The 11190-nt window shown below is 31.8% G+C and overlaps 1 protein-coding gene across 1 annotated transcript; it reads left to right on the forward strand.

The window, feature by feature from the left end:
- Positions 1-1300: 1300 nt before the first annotated feature.
- Positions 1301-5304, forward strand: LOC25485442 (protein DETOXIFICATION 14). The gene is made up of 7 exons (XM_013614651.3): positions 1301-1635; positions 2438-2982; positions 3313-3399; positions 3549-3605; positions 3700-3938; positions 4055-4260; positions 4903-5304. Exons 1-7 carry the CDS (start codon positions 1396-1398, stop codon positions 4954-4956), a joined length of 1428 nt encoding a protein of 475 aa, XP_013470105.1. The 5' UTR covers positions 1301-1395; the 3' UTR covers positions 4957-5304.
- Positions 5305-11190: the final 5886 nt, after the last annotated feature.

The raw sequence follows: 11190 nt of genomic DNA on the forward strand, positions 1-11190 counted from the left end.
TTGCTATTGTTGTTGGTAATATAATTTCATTTTGCCTTGTTCGAAAAAGAAAATAAAAATGGACAAAGTTTCCTTCCTTCTATGTCCAGGGAACAAACTATTACATTAAAAAAGTGTCTCTCCGAATTAGTGAATCATCACATGTTAACATATTTTATTTGAATCTATATCTACACTATATATAAAAAGAAAACTATTCATTTCAGCATACTTTTTGAGTTGAACTTTTCTTTTCAAAAATATTTATTTTTAAATACAAATAACACATGTAACAAATATATAACAATAAATTTAATTTAAGAAGAAAACTTATACATAGTTCCTTATGAACTGTTCTTACTATTAGCTAATTATAAAATAACGCGTGAATTACTAATCAGTGTCACTAATTGTTCCCGTTAACCCTCTTTACCTCCATAACCATAGATCAAACTCACAAAAAATTAGAACAATAAAAATTCATGTTACTTTTTTATGAGTCGCTTTTATATTGTACATCTGTGTTTTCCTAAAAAAAATGTTGTACATCTGTGTTGTTCCCCTCAATACAATCGATAAAGATTGCCAAGTATTTTCATATCCCTTATACAAAAAACATTATCTCTATATTATTTTATTATTTTATTTTATTGATACTATTATTTTATTAATACAAATTACTCTTCCTTAGCCTTTGATCAATTGTAACAAAAGTGAGCAAAAAATATTGTTAAAATTGGACTTTAAATCCTTAAAAATTCAGAATTAACTTGTAAGTTTTTTTTTTCTTTTTCTTTCATGTTACAACTAATCAAAGTTGATTAATTTTATGGATTATTTGACTTTGCTGGTTTATAAGTGATTATGATTCAAATTGTTTATGATTAGTTTAAAAGAATATTTGACTTTGCTGGTTTATAATTTCTTATACAAACTATGATAGTGTGACTTTTTTTTATATAAAGTGAACCGTAATTTTTTTTAATTATTAAATAAATCATTATTTTGTTTAAAATAATGTTTCTCTTACGTAACATGTCATTTATGAATTTATGTTATGATGTTACTAATAACACTAAACAATAAATGATCATTATTGTATCTTTATAATATTTTGTTTATAAATCAATTTATCATTAATTTCCATTAATATTTTAAAATTTAATCAAAATTATACAAACAGACATAATAAAATAATCACATGCGTTCGTACCCGTCTTTCCGCTAGTTGGGATAATAATAATAATAACAATTATGTGAGCAAAAAATAATACTACTAATAAGGAGAATCTAAGTTGTACGTATTCAAATCAAATACTACCCAAAACAACAAAAAGACAAAAACACATCAAAACCCCGAAACCGTGTCTATTTTTATCAGTTCCAAATTTGAAGACCACCATAGAGCTAGAAAATATGGAAAAGGGTTTGTTAGAGAAAGACAGAGAAGGTGATTCAAGAAGCATAACATGGGGTGTATTTTTTCAAGAGGTGAAAGATGTTTGTTTTCTAGCTCTGCCTATGATCGCCGTCACTCTGTCACAATATTTTCTACAAATTATTTCAATGATAATGGTTGGTCGTTTGGGTAAACTTGCTCTTTCTAGCACAGCTATTGCTATCTCTCTCTGTGGTGTCTCTGGCTTCAGTCTTCTTGTAAGTTTTTTTTTTTTCTTTTTTCCGTTTGGCTCTTGATTTTAAGAGCAACTGTTGTATTATTTGCACTCGAAACAGTCATTTGGGTTCTTGCTTATGTCAGGGAGTGTCATTATTGCCTTTGAATGTATCAAAATAAATAAAAAATAAAAAAATATCCTGAATGCGTCTTTTGCTAGTCCGTTTAGTTCTCAAATGTGTTTTCGATTCGTTAGTTTTGTTGGGTTCAAGTGTGGGTGGTTACTCCCACATCGCCTATGAATGAGTAAAATAATGTTGGATACATAAGAGAGATGGCTCACATGCCTAATGTCTTAAAGTTTTGGGTGGGGATGTGGCGTCTCTCTCGTGGCCTTGGAGCGTTGGCATGTTGGGGAGTGGGAGGGGATCCTGGTGTTTGGGTCAATTATAGGAGATGGGAACTCGTAGTTGAGGGAGAGATTGTTGAGTTCAAGTGTGAGGGCCTATGAATGGGTAAAATATTGGATATAAGATAGGTGACCTATATACCTAATGCCTTAAGATTTTGGGTGGTCCTAGAGCATTGGCTCGTTGCTGCTCCTGGCACTCCTCTGGACTCACCAACAAGTTTGATATCGAATGTGTACTTTGTTTGTTGGTCCATAAAATTACTAATAGAAGAAACATTCATGAATATTTTTGAAGTTTTTTGATACATTGAAGGACTATAATGACATTGCCTCACAGATTTAGGGACCAAAATCAATGTATACTTATTATTTGAATCCAATTATTATGAAATTGATTGCATTTTATTTTATACTTTGTGCATATCAAACAGTTTGGAATGTCATGTGCACTTGAAACTCAATGCGGACAAGCTTATGGTGCAAAGCAATATAAAAAATTTGGTGTTCAAATTTACACTGCTGTCTTTTCTCTTATTATAGCTTGTCTTCCTCTATCTCTATTATGGATCTTCTTGGGAAGGCTATTGATTTTACTCGGTCAAGACCCTCTGATTTCACAAGAAGCTGGAAAATTTTCCATGTGCATGATTCCTGCTCTATTTGCTTATGCAACGCTTCAGGCACTGGTCAGATACTTTCTGATGCAAAGTTTGATACTTCCTCTTGTTATAAGTTCCACTGTTACCCTGTGCTTCCATGTAGCTTTTTGTTGGCTGTTAGTTTTTAAATCTGGATTAGGTTGCTTAGGAGCTGCACTTTCTATTGGTACTTCATACTGGTTGAATGTGATTATACTTGGATTATATATGAAATTCTCCACTGATTGTGAAGAAACTCGGGTTCCGATTTCAATGGAGCCATTCCTTGGAGTAGGAGAGTTCTTTCGATACGCTATTCCATCAGCAGGAATGATTTGGTAGTTCACTCCCTCCTTCACATCTTACTTCCTACTTCATGTATTATGTGTCTCATTTAGAATATTTATGTCTCAAATTATTTGTCATTTGATAATATGAATATAACATTGACTACTTTTTTCCGATGTTACCCTCATTTATTAAGTAGTTGCATGTATATGGTGGACAAATAATAAATGAGGTACAAGGAATAAGTAATCATTTTCTTAAGAAGTATGCAGCTTCCAAATGAAACAATATGAGACGGAGAAAGTATATTTTAGTTTTGTGTTTCTTTCTCTGTTGATTTTCAGCCATGATTTGTTTCTTACATATTTGATCATTTTCAGCCTTGAGTGGTGGTCATTTGAACTCCTAATCCTTCTTTCTGGTCTTCTACCAAATCCACAGCTTGAAACTTCAGTCTTATCCATATGGTATAAATACCACTTTTCTTAGTCTTTCATATATGAATTCCTTTGTGTCTTAAAATTTGTGTTGAAATTGTTACTCTAAGTCAAAATTGTTTTTCATTCATATAAGTGGTGCTAATTAATTGTGTAAATTGTTTCTGTTTTTTTATCAGTTTATCAATCATCTCAACAATCTATACAATACCAGAAGCAACTGGCTCAGCAGCAAGGTTTTGATTCACATTAGTTGTGCATATACATTTTTGTGTACAATAAAATGCGATGCTATATATTTATTTCTTTCTGATTGGTTTTTCTTTTCAGCACTAGAGTTTCAAATGCATTAGGAGGTGGATGTCCACAAGCAGCGCGATTGTCTGTCTTTGCTTCTATGACCGTTGCAGTTTCTGAGGCTATTTTGGTGAGTTCCACCATTTTCGCCTCTCGGAAGGTGTTAGGTTATATATTTAGCAATGAGCAGGATGTGGTGGACTATGTCACACATATGGTTCCTCTAATAAGTATAAATGTTATAGTGGATAGTTTACATGGCACCCTTTCAGGTTGGCTTTTTTTCTTTACTATCCAATGCACAATACTTCATTTGTTCATTAAGTTTCTACTGCATGAATGAATTATGCTATGGAATGTAACACTTGTCCATTATATTTATATACAGGTATTGCTAGAGGATCTGGTTGGCAGAAGTTGGGAGCATATGTGAACCTTGGAGCCTACTATGTTTTTGGAATTCCAATTGCTGTTATATTGGGTTTCTGGTTTGAGTTGAGAGGAAAAGGACTGTGGATTGGGATACTTGTTGGTGCCTTCTGTCAAGCACTTTTGCTAGCCCTTATAACAGGTTTTACAAACTGGGAAAAACAGGTTTGCCTTCGCTCCCAAGTCTTTGTGGCTCTACCTCTCTTCGCATTAGTCACTAGTATTAAAAACACAGTAAATAGTCATTTTGATCCTTAGTTGTGTGAGGCGCTACACAGTAGTGTATGAATGTAGCAAAATTATAAAAACATACCTAAACGCGACTTTCGTTAGTCAGTTCGGTTCTCGAGTGTGTCTGTTGTTAGTCAATTTGGCCCATAAATGAGATTACAAATAAAAGGCACACTTGAGGGTGTTTTTGTAATTTCAATACATTCAGGAGTTGTAGTGACAACACCTCACACATTTAGCGACCAAACTGACCGTTTACTCTAAAAACACAAGTTCCACATTAAAAAGAGATAAAGTCTTTAAAAAGTACTAAGCTTCAGAATCATTTCAGATGAAGAAATCTTGTCAAGCTAATAGTATGAAAATCTAATAGGCACGGTTCAGAAGCATCACAGATCAAGAAATCCTGTCAAGCTAAATATTTTCACATTATTATGTTAAACTTGAGAAGATAATTATGTTCATACTCAAACAGAACTAACATCTTAGGCCTTGCTATCTTATTATGATTCTGTAACAGTTTTGAACATGTACTGTTTATTGAAATATAATAATTTCTGGAATGTCTGATTGCAGGCAATCAAGGCACGGGAAAGGATATTTCAAGGAAGACAGGAAGTTTTGCAGTAGAAGAAGATAGATCAATTTGAACAAATGGAGTAGGTTTCTCAAAGCTGCAGCTTGTTTAGTTAACATCTCTAAAGCTTATAGCTTGATGTGATTAGAGAGAAATATCAAATCTCAGATACTATAAAGACTAAGGGGGAAAAAGTTTTCACGCGGAGAAATAGTTATAAAATAGATGATATTTTTTTTCTTCTCAGTTCAATTTTTGGTAAGGCTCTGCAGTGTTAGTGTATCCTTTATCATATCATGATGATGTAAAAGAAATTGAATGATTTCATCTCTTCAATTAAATTGGAAATGAACATGAGCCAAGTGAGAATGAAAAATGTTTGTTTTTCTGTTTTTGTTTTGTTGATGCTAATTTTTTATTGGATCAATTTTTTGGATTTTTTATTGAATTGTAACTTCTTGGTTTACCTTTTTCCTCTACTGTGATTTTCTTTGTTGGATGATGAATACAATTATAATCTTTATTGAGGGGAGAGAGAGAGAGAGAGAGAGAGAGAGAGATGGGCGACATAAAACGAAAAACAAACTCATGCGAAAATTGGAGATTGAAAATTTTAAATTTAATAAATTAAAGAAAGGTGGTGGGAATAGCATCTATTTACATGTCAGGTGGTAAAAAAAGACTTAGTTTTATAATTAGTAATAGAATTCTCGCCTGATAATACAAGTTGGTACATCACAATTAACATGTGATTATTGTTTATTTGATTTTTAATAATCTCAAGTTCTACATATTCAAATATTTACCCACAACAAAAGGCAAAACCGTATCAAACCTGTGCTTTTCTATCAGTTTTCATTTTCAGCACTTGTTTAAACCATAGTGCTGGAAGATATGGAAAAAGGTTTGTCAAAGAAAGACAAAAGAGGGAGAGGATGGTTCAGGCATATCATGGGGTGTGTTTGTTCAAGAGGTAGAAGATGTTGGTTTTCTAGCTTTGCCTATGATTAGTGTAACTTTGTCACAATATTTTCTACAAATTATTTCAATGATGATGGTTGGTCATTTGGGTAAACTTGCTCTTTCTACCACAGCTATTGCTATCTCTCTCTATGGTGTCTCTGGCTTCAGTCTTCTTGTAAGTCTTCTTTTCCCTTATTATGTCTAGTTAAAAAATATATATTTCAGAAATTTATGTCCTGTTGGTCAACTCTATTTGTCGAGAGTCTTATCAACTACTGAACGACTCTCGGCTCACCAAAAAAAGAAGAATAATGGCTCTCGATAAATAAAGTGTGACCTATATGACATAAGTTTTAGATTTTATGGAAATAAATTTAACTTTTTTAAACCTCTGGCACAACCGTCTTCTCATTCTAAACTTTCTTGTTGAACTTCCCTTAACCAAGATTGAAACTTATGTCTCTTCCAAAGCATTATATAGTCATGTCCTCCATTTGTCAAGGAAAATTCATTTTCAAGTGAATATGGTACTTTGCCTTTGAATTTGTGTCCATCAGTTAACTTTGTCTCTGAATTTTTTAAAATAGATAAATGGTCTCTCAATTGTTTCATGTCCATCAGATGAGTTTCTTCGTCAAGTCCAATTTGATACCTAAATTTGTGAGCACTAAAGATGCTTTGGTATCCCTCTTTTCCAATGTTATTTACCCTAAAGTGTCTCTTCTTCCTTCTAATGTCCAATTCTTCTCATCTGTTAACAACAATAAAAGGAATAACTCAGGTACAATGGTGAAAGTAAATATCATCTCTATTATGTAGTCACTGCCACAATTTCATGGTTTTACGTAAACCTTGATGCATGTAGAAGAGGATTTTTAGATTTTTTAAATGGGGGAAGAAGAAATAGAAAAAAAAAATCTGCTAATCATTGAAAAGAAACAATCAATACAAGATAAAATTATTGGAAAAAAACTCAAACATTTTACTATAAACAAATTTTAATTTGTTGTCAAATTAGTCTATGTATATGTGGTAGGTGGCATAAACAGATACATCAGTGTTTAACGTTGCACGTCGTTGTGTCTAATGTTTTCAAGGACGTAGTAGCCTGTTTACTCTTCATTTTCACTGTAACATAATGTAGACAATCCCACTCAACTAATCATACACCTTGTCAAAATCAGCTTTAAACAAAATGAGAAGTTTTTAACATTTATTGCTATCTTTATATTGCTATCAGCTTGTTTAGTTGACATCTTTGAAGCTTATGGCTTAATTTTATTAGAGCAGAATATCAAATCTCAGATACTATAAGGACTAAGGAGAAAACTGATGATATTCTTTTTCTCCTGGGTTCAATTTTTGTTAAGCTCTGCAGTGTTAGTGTAACTTTTATCATATTATGATGATGTAAAAGAAATTGAATGAGTTCATCTTTTCAATTTCAATCGGAGATGAATTTGAGCCAAGTGAGAATGTAAAATGTTTGTTTTTTTGTTTTTGTTTTCTTGATACTAAATATTTATCGGATCAAATTTTTGGACTTTTTATTGAATTTGTAACTTCTCTGAATATTTAGGTACCTCGGTTTATCTTTTTTTCCTCTACTGTAATTTTCTTTGCTGAATGATCGATACAATTGTAATCATTTATTGAGAGAGGAGAGTTAAAAATGGCCAACATAAAGCAAAAAAGTGTCTAGATACATGTCAGGCCGTAAAAAAGACTTAGACTTGGTGCATCACAATTAATATGTGATCATGGTTTGTTTAGTAAAAGAAAGTGTCACCTGAAAATATGTTATGGGCATGATTCCTGCTCTATTTTCTTATGCAACACTTCAGGCACTAGTCAGATTGTTTCTGATGCAAAGTATGATACTTCTTCTTGTTATAGAGTCCTCTATTACCCTTTACTTCCATGTAGCTTTTTCTTGGTTGCTAGTTTTTAAATCTGAATTAGGTTGCTTAGAGCTGCATTTTCTATTGGTACTTAATACTAGTTGAATGTGATTATACTTGAATTATTTGTGAAATTCTCTTCTGATTGTGAAAAAACTCTTGTTTCCAATTTCAATGGAGTCATTCCTTGGAATAGGAGCGTTCTTTCAGTATGCCGTTCCTTTAACAGGAATGATTTGGTAAGTTCCCTCCCTCCTCTTAAATCTTATCTTTTGGTTGTATTTTTTTTACTTTGCCTGTTAATTTTTAGCCATTATTTGTGACTTACAATTTGATAATTTCAGCTTTGAGTGGTGGTCATTTGAGCTCCTAATCATCATAAATATTTAAGAGGAGGGAGGGAACTCGCCAAATCATTCCTGTTAAAGGAACGGCATACTGAAAGAACGCTCCTATTCCAAGGAATGACTCCATTGAAATTGGAATCCTAGTTTTTTCACAATCAGCCGAGAATTTCATATATAATACAAGTATAATCACATTCAACCAGTATGAAGTACCAACAAAAATGAAGCTCCTACGCAACCTGATCCAGATTTAAAAACTAGCAACCAAGAAAAAGCTTCATGGAAGTCAAAGGGTAACAGAGGAACCTATAACAACAGGAAATATCAAACTTTGCATCAGAAAGTATCGGACCCGTGCCTGAAGTGTTGCATAAGCAAATAGAGCAGGAATCATGCACATAGCATATTTCCCAGCTTCTTGTGAAATCAAAGGGTCTTGGCCGAGTAAACTCGATAGCTTCCCCAAGTAGAGCCACAATGCTTAGCACCATAGGATATGTATAAAATAAAAAGAATTAATTTCATTATGATTTGATGCAAATAATGAGTAAACAACCTATTGGTCCCTTAATGTGAGAGATGGTGTCATTATGATCCTTAAATGTATTGAAACTTCAAAACATCTGCGAATGTGTTTTCTGTTTGTAATCTTGTGGAGAACTGATAAACATAGTACACATTCATGATTAAACTAACTAGCAAAAAAAATGTTTGGAGATTTTTTATAATTCTGATGCATTCAAATAGTATAGAGATACAGTATGACATGTGCAGGGACCCAAATGACTGCTTACTCTGCAAATGATACAACAGTAGCTCTTAAAATCAATAGCATGCATAGTTAAGAGATAAGCCTAATATGGCAAAAGAAGACTTGCAAGAACGCTGAACGGCTGAAGCCAGAGACAGCACAAAGAGAGATAGCAAGCAATAGCTGTGCTAGAAAGAGAAAGTTTACCCAAATGACCAACCATCATCATTGAAATAATTTGTAGAAAATATTGTGACAAAGTTACACTAGTCATAGGCAAAGCTAGAAAACCAACATATATTAATTCTTTCTTTGAACCGGGTCCCTCTCTGTCTTTCTTTGAAAAAACCATTTTCCATATCTTCAGCTCTATGGTTCACACAAACCCCTGAACCCTAAAGAGGTAGCCTACAAACACATCAACATTTTACCGTTACATGTTAATATGTTATTGTGTCTAACGTCTGGAATTGACCGAGGGGCTCGGGAAGTAAAGTAAGGGACTATCTTGTTATTATTAAAAAAAAAAATCATAAACAATGTTTATCAATGGTCACAATTTCAAGGAGGAAGTAGACTATTCACTCTTCATTTTCATACATAATCTTGACAATCCTGGTCAACTAATCATATCTTCTTTCCTCCCTCTTCGCATTTGTTCATGGCTTCATTGACAACCATTATTTCGTCCGAAAGCAATACAAGAATATGATATTACCTTATAAATATAATCTTGGTTTATATCAAACGAGTGTCCTAAGGCCACTAGTTGACAAAAAAAAAATTAGAAAATTTGCATTGAAAATAATAATTTTAAAAGTCAAAGAATTTTAAAAAATTGAATACATAACTTTGCAATAAATAAAAAATATATATTTGTTTTCTTAACAAATATCCTAGTCTTAGCCTTTTCCTTATTTATAAAAAGTTGAACTAGGACGACCTAATAATTTTTAAAAATAAGTGGAGTTTAAAGCAAGGTTGAATATATGTGACCTTTTTTTTATTAGAATATGAGGCCTTTTTGCTTGTAAAATCTAATGAAAAATAATTTTCTCTTGGGGGACCTAAAGTGGTGGCTTTGATGGCCTTACCCTTAAATCGATCCTGAGTTGAACAATATTTTAAATGAATGAGTTACCTGAAATATCAAACCTATACTTTTTTTTAAGAGTCTTGTTGTCAATTAAGATGGTAGTAAAAACTTTATCTTACTGATAGGGGTAGTAAAACTTTATCTTGTGTAGACTTGAGAATTTTTTTTTCCTACCCTACTTTATCTACAAAAATACAAATCTATCCTACTTTTTCAAAAAATTTCAAAAATACCATACTTTTTAGATTTTTCTGGCACCACACAACTCCAAGTTGTGGGGTACTTTCTTTATTTTCTTTTTATATTTTTTTAATACCTCACAGGTCAAGATTGCAAGGTAGTTTCTTGTTTTTTTTTTTTATTTTTAAAATTTAAATACCCCACAACTCCATGTTGTGAGGTACCTTAGGGTGGGACCCACTTTTGTCTCCCGCATTTTTTTTTTATCAAAATTTTTATAATAAGATAAAAAAAATAAGAAAAAACTTAATTGTAATAAAATAATAAAAATTATATAACAAATAAAATTACAATAATTTTCTAAAAAATTTACAATAAAATCTACAATTATTATAAAAAATGTCATGTTCCACACCTTCGTCTTGTGACTTGTCTTGGATCATTGCGACGCGGTTCGGGAGTTGTTTGACAACAATTTCTTTTACAATGATTTACTTGAGGGACATGTTGGGTTTCGTCATTGTTATCTGTAGTTAATTAAAAAAAAAAAAACTTAACTTGGATTATTGTAGATCTTATTGTAATTTTATTTGTTATATAATTTTTATTAGTTTATTACAATTAAGTTTTTTCTTATTCTTTTTATCATATAATAAAAAATTTGATAGAAAAAAAATGTGAGGGAGACAAAAATAGGTCCCATCTTAAGGTACCTCACAACTTGGAGTTGTGGGGTATTAAAATTTTAAAATAGAAAAATAAAAATAAAAAATTACCTTGCAATCTTGACTTGTGAGATATTAAAAAAAAATAAAAAAATATTTTGCAACTTTTAGGGTACCCCACAACTTGGAGTTGTGTGGTACAAGAAAAATCTAAAAAGTAGGGTATTTTTTGAAATTTTTGAAAATGTAGGGTAGATTTGTATTTTTGTGAATAAAGTTGGGTAGGAAGAAAAAAAATTCTAGACTTGAGTCAATAAAAAATTATTTAAATTTTTTTATAGGAAAATAAATATATTTTTAATTTACACTATAAACATTGAAATT

The sequence above is a fragment of the Medicago truncatula genome, chromosome 1 (genome assembly GCF_003473485.1).
Source record: "Medicago truncatula cultivar Jemalong A17 chromosome 1, MtrunA17r5.0-ANR, whole genome shotgun sequence".
Lineage (NCBI taxonomy): Eukaryota > Viridiplantae > Streptophyta > Magnoliopsida > Fabales > Fabaceae > Medicago > Medicago truncatula.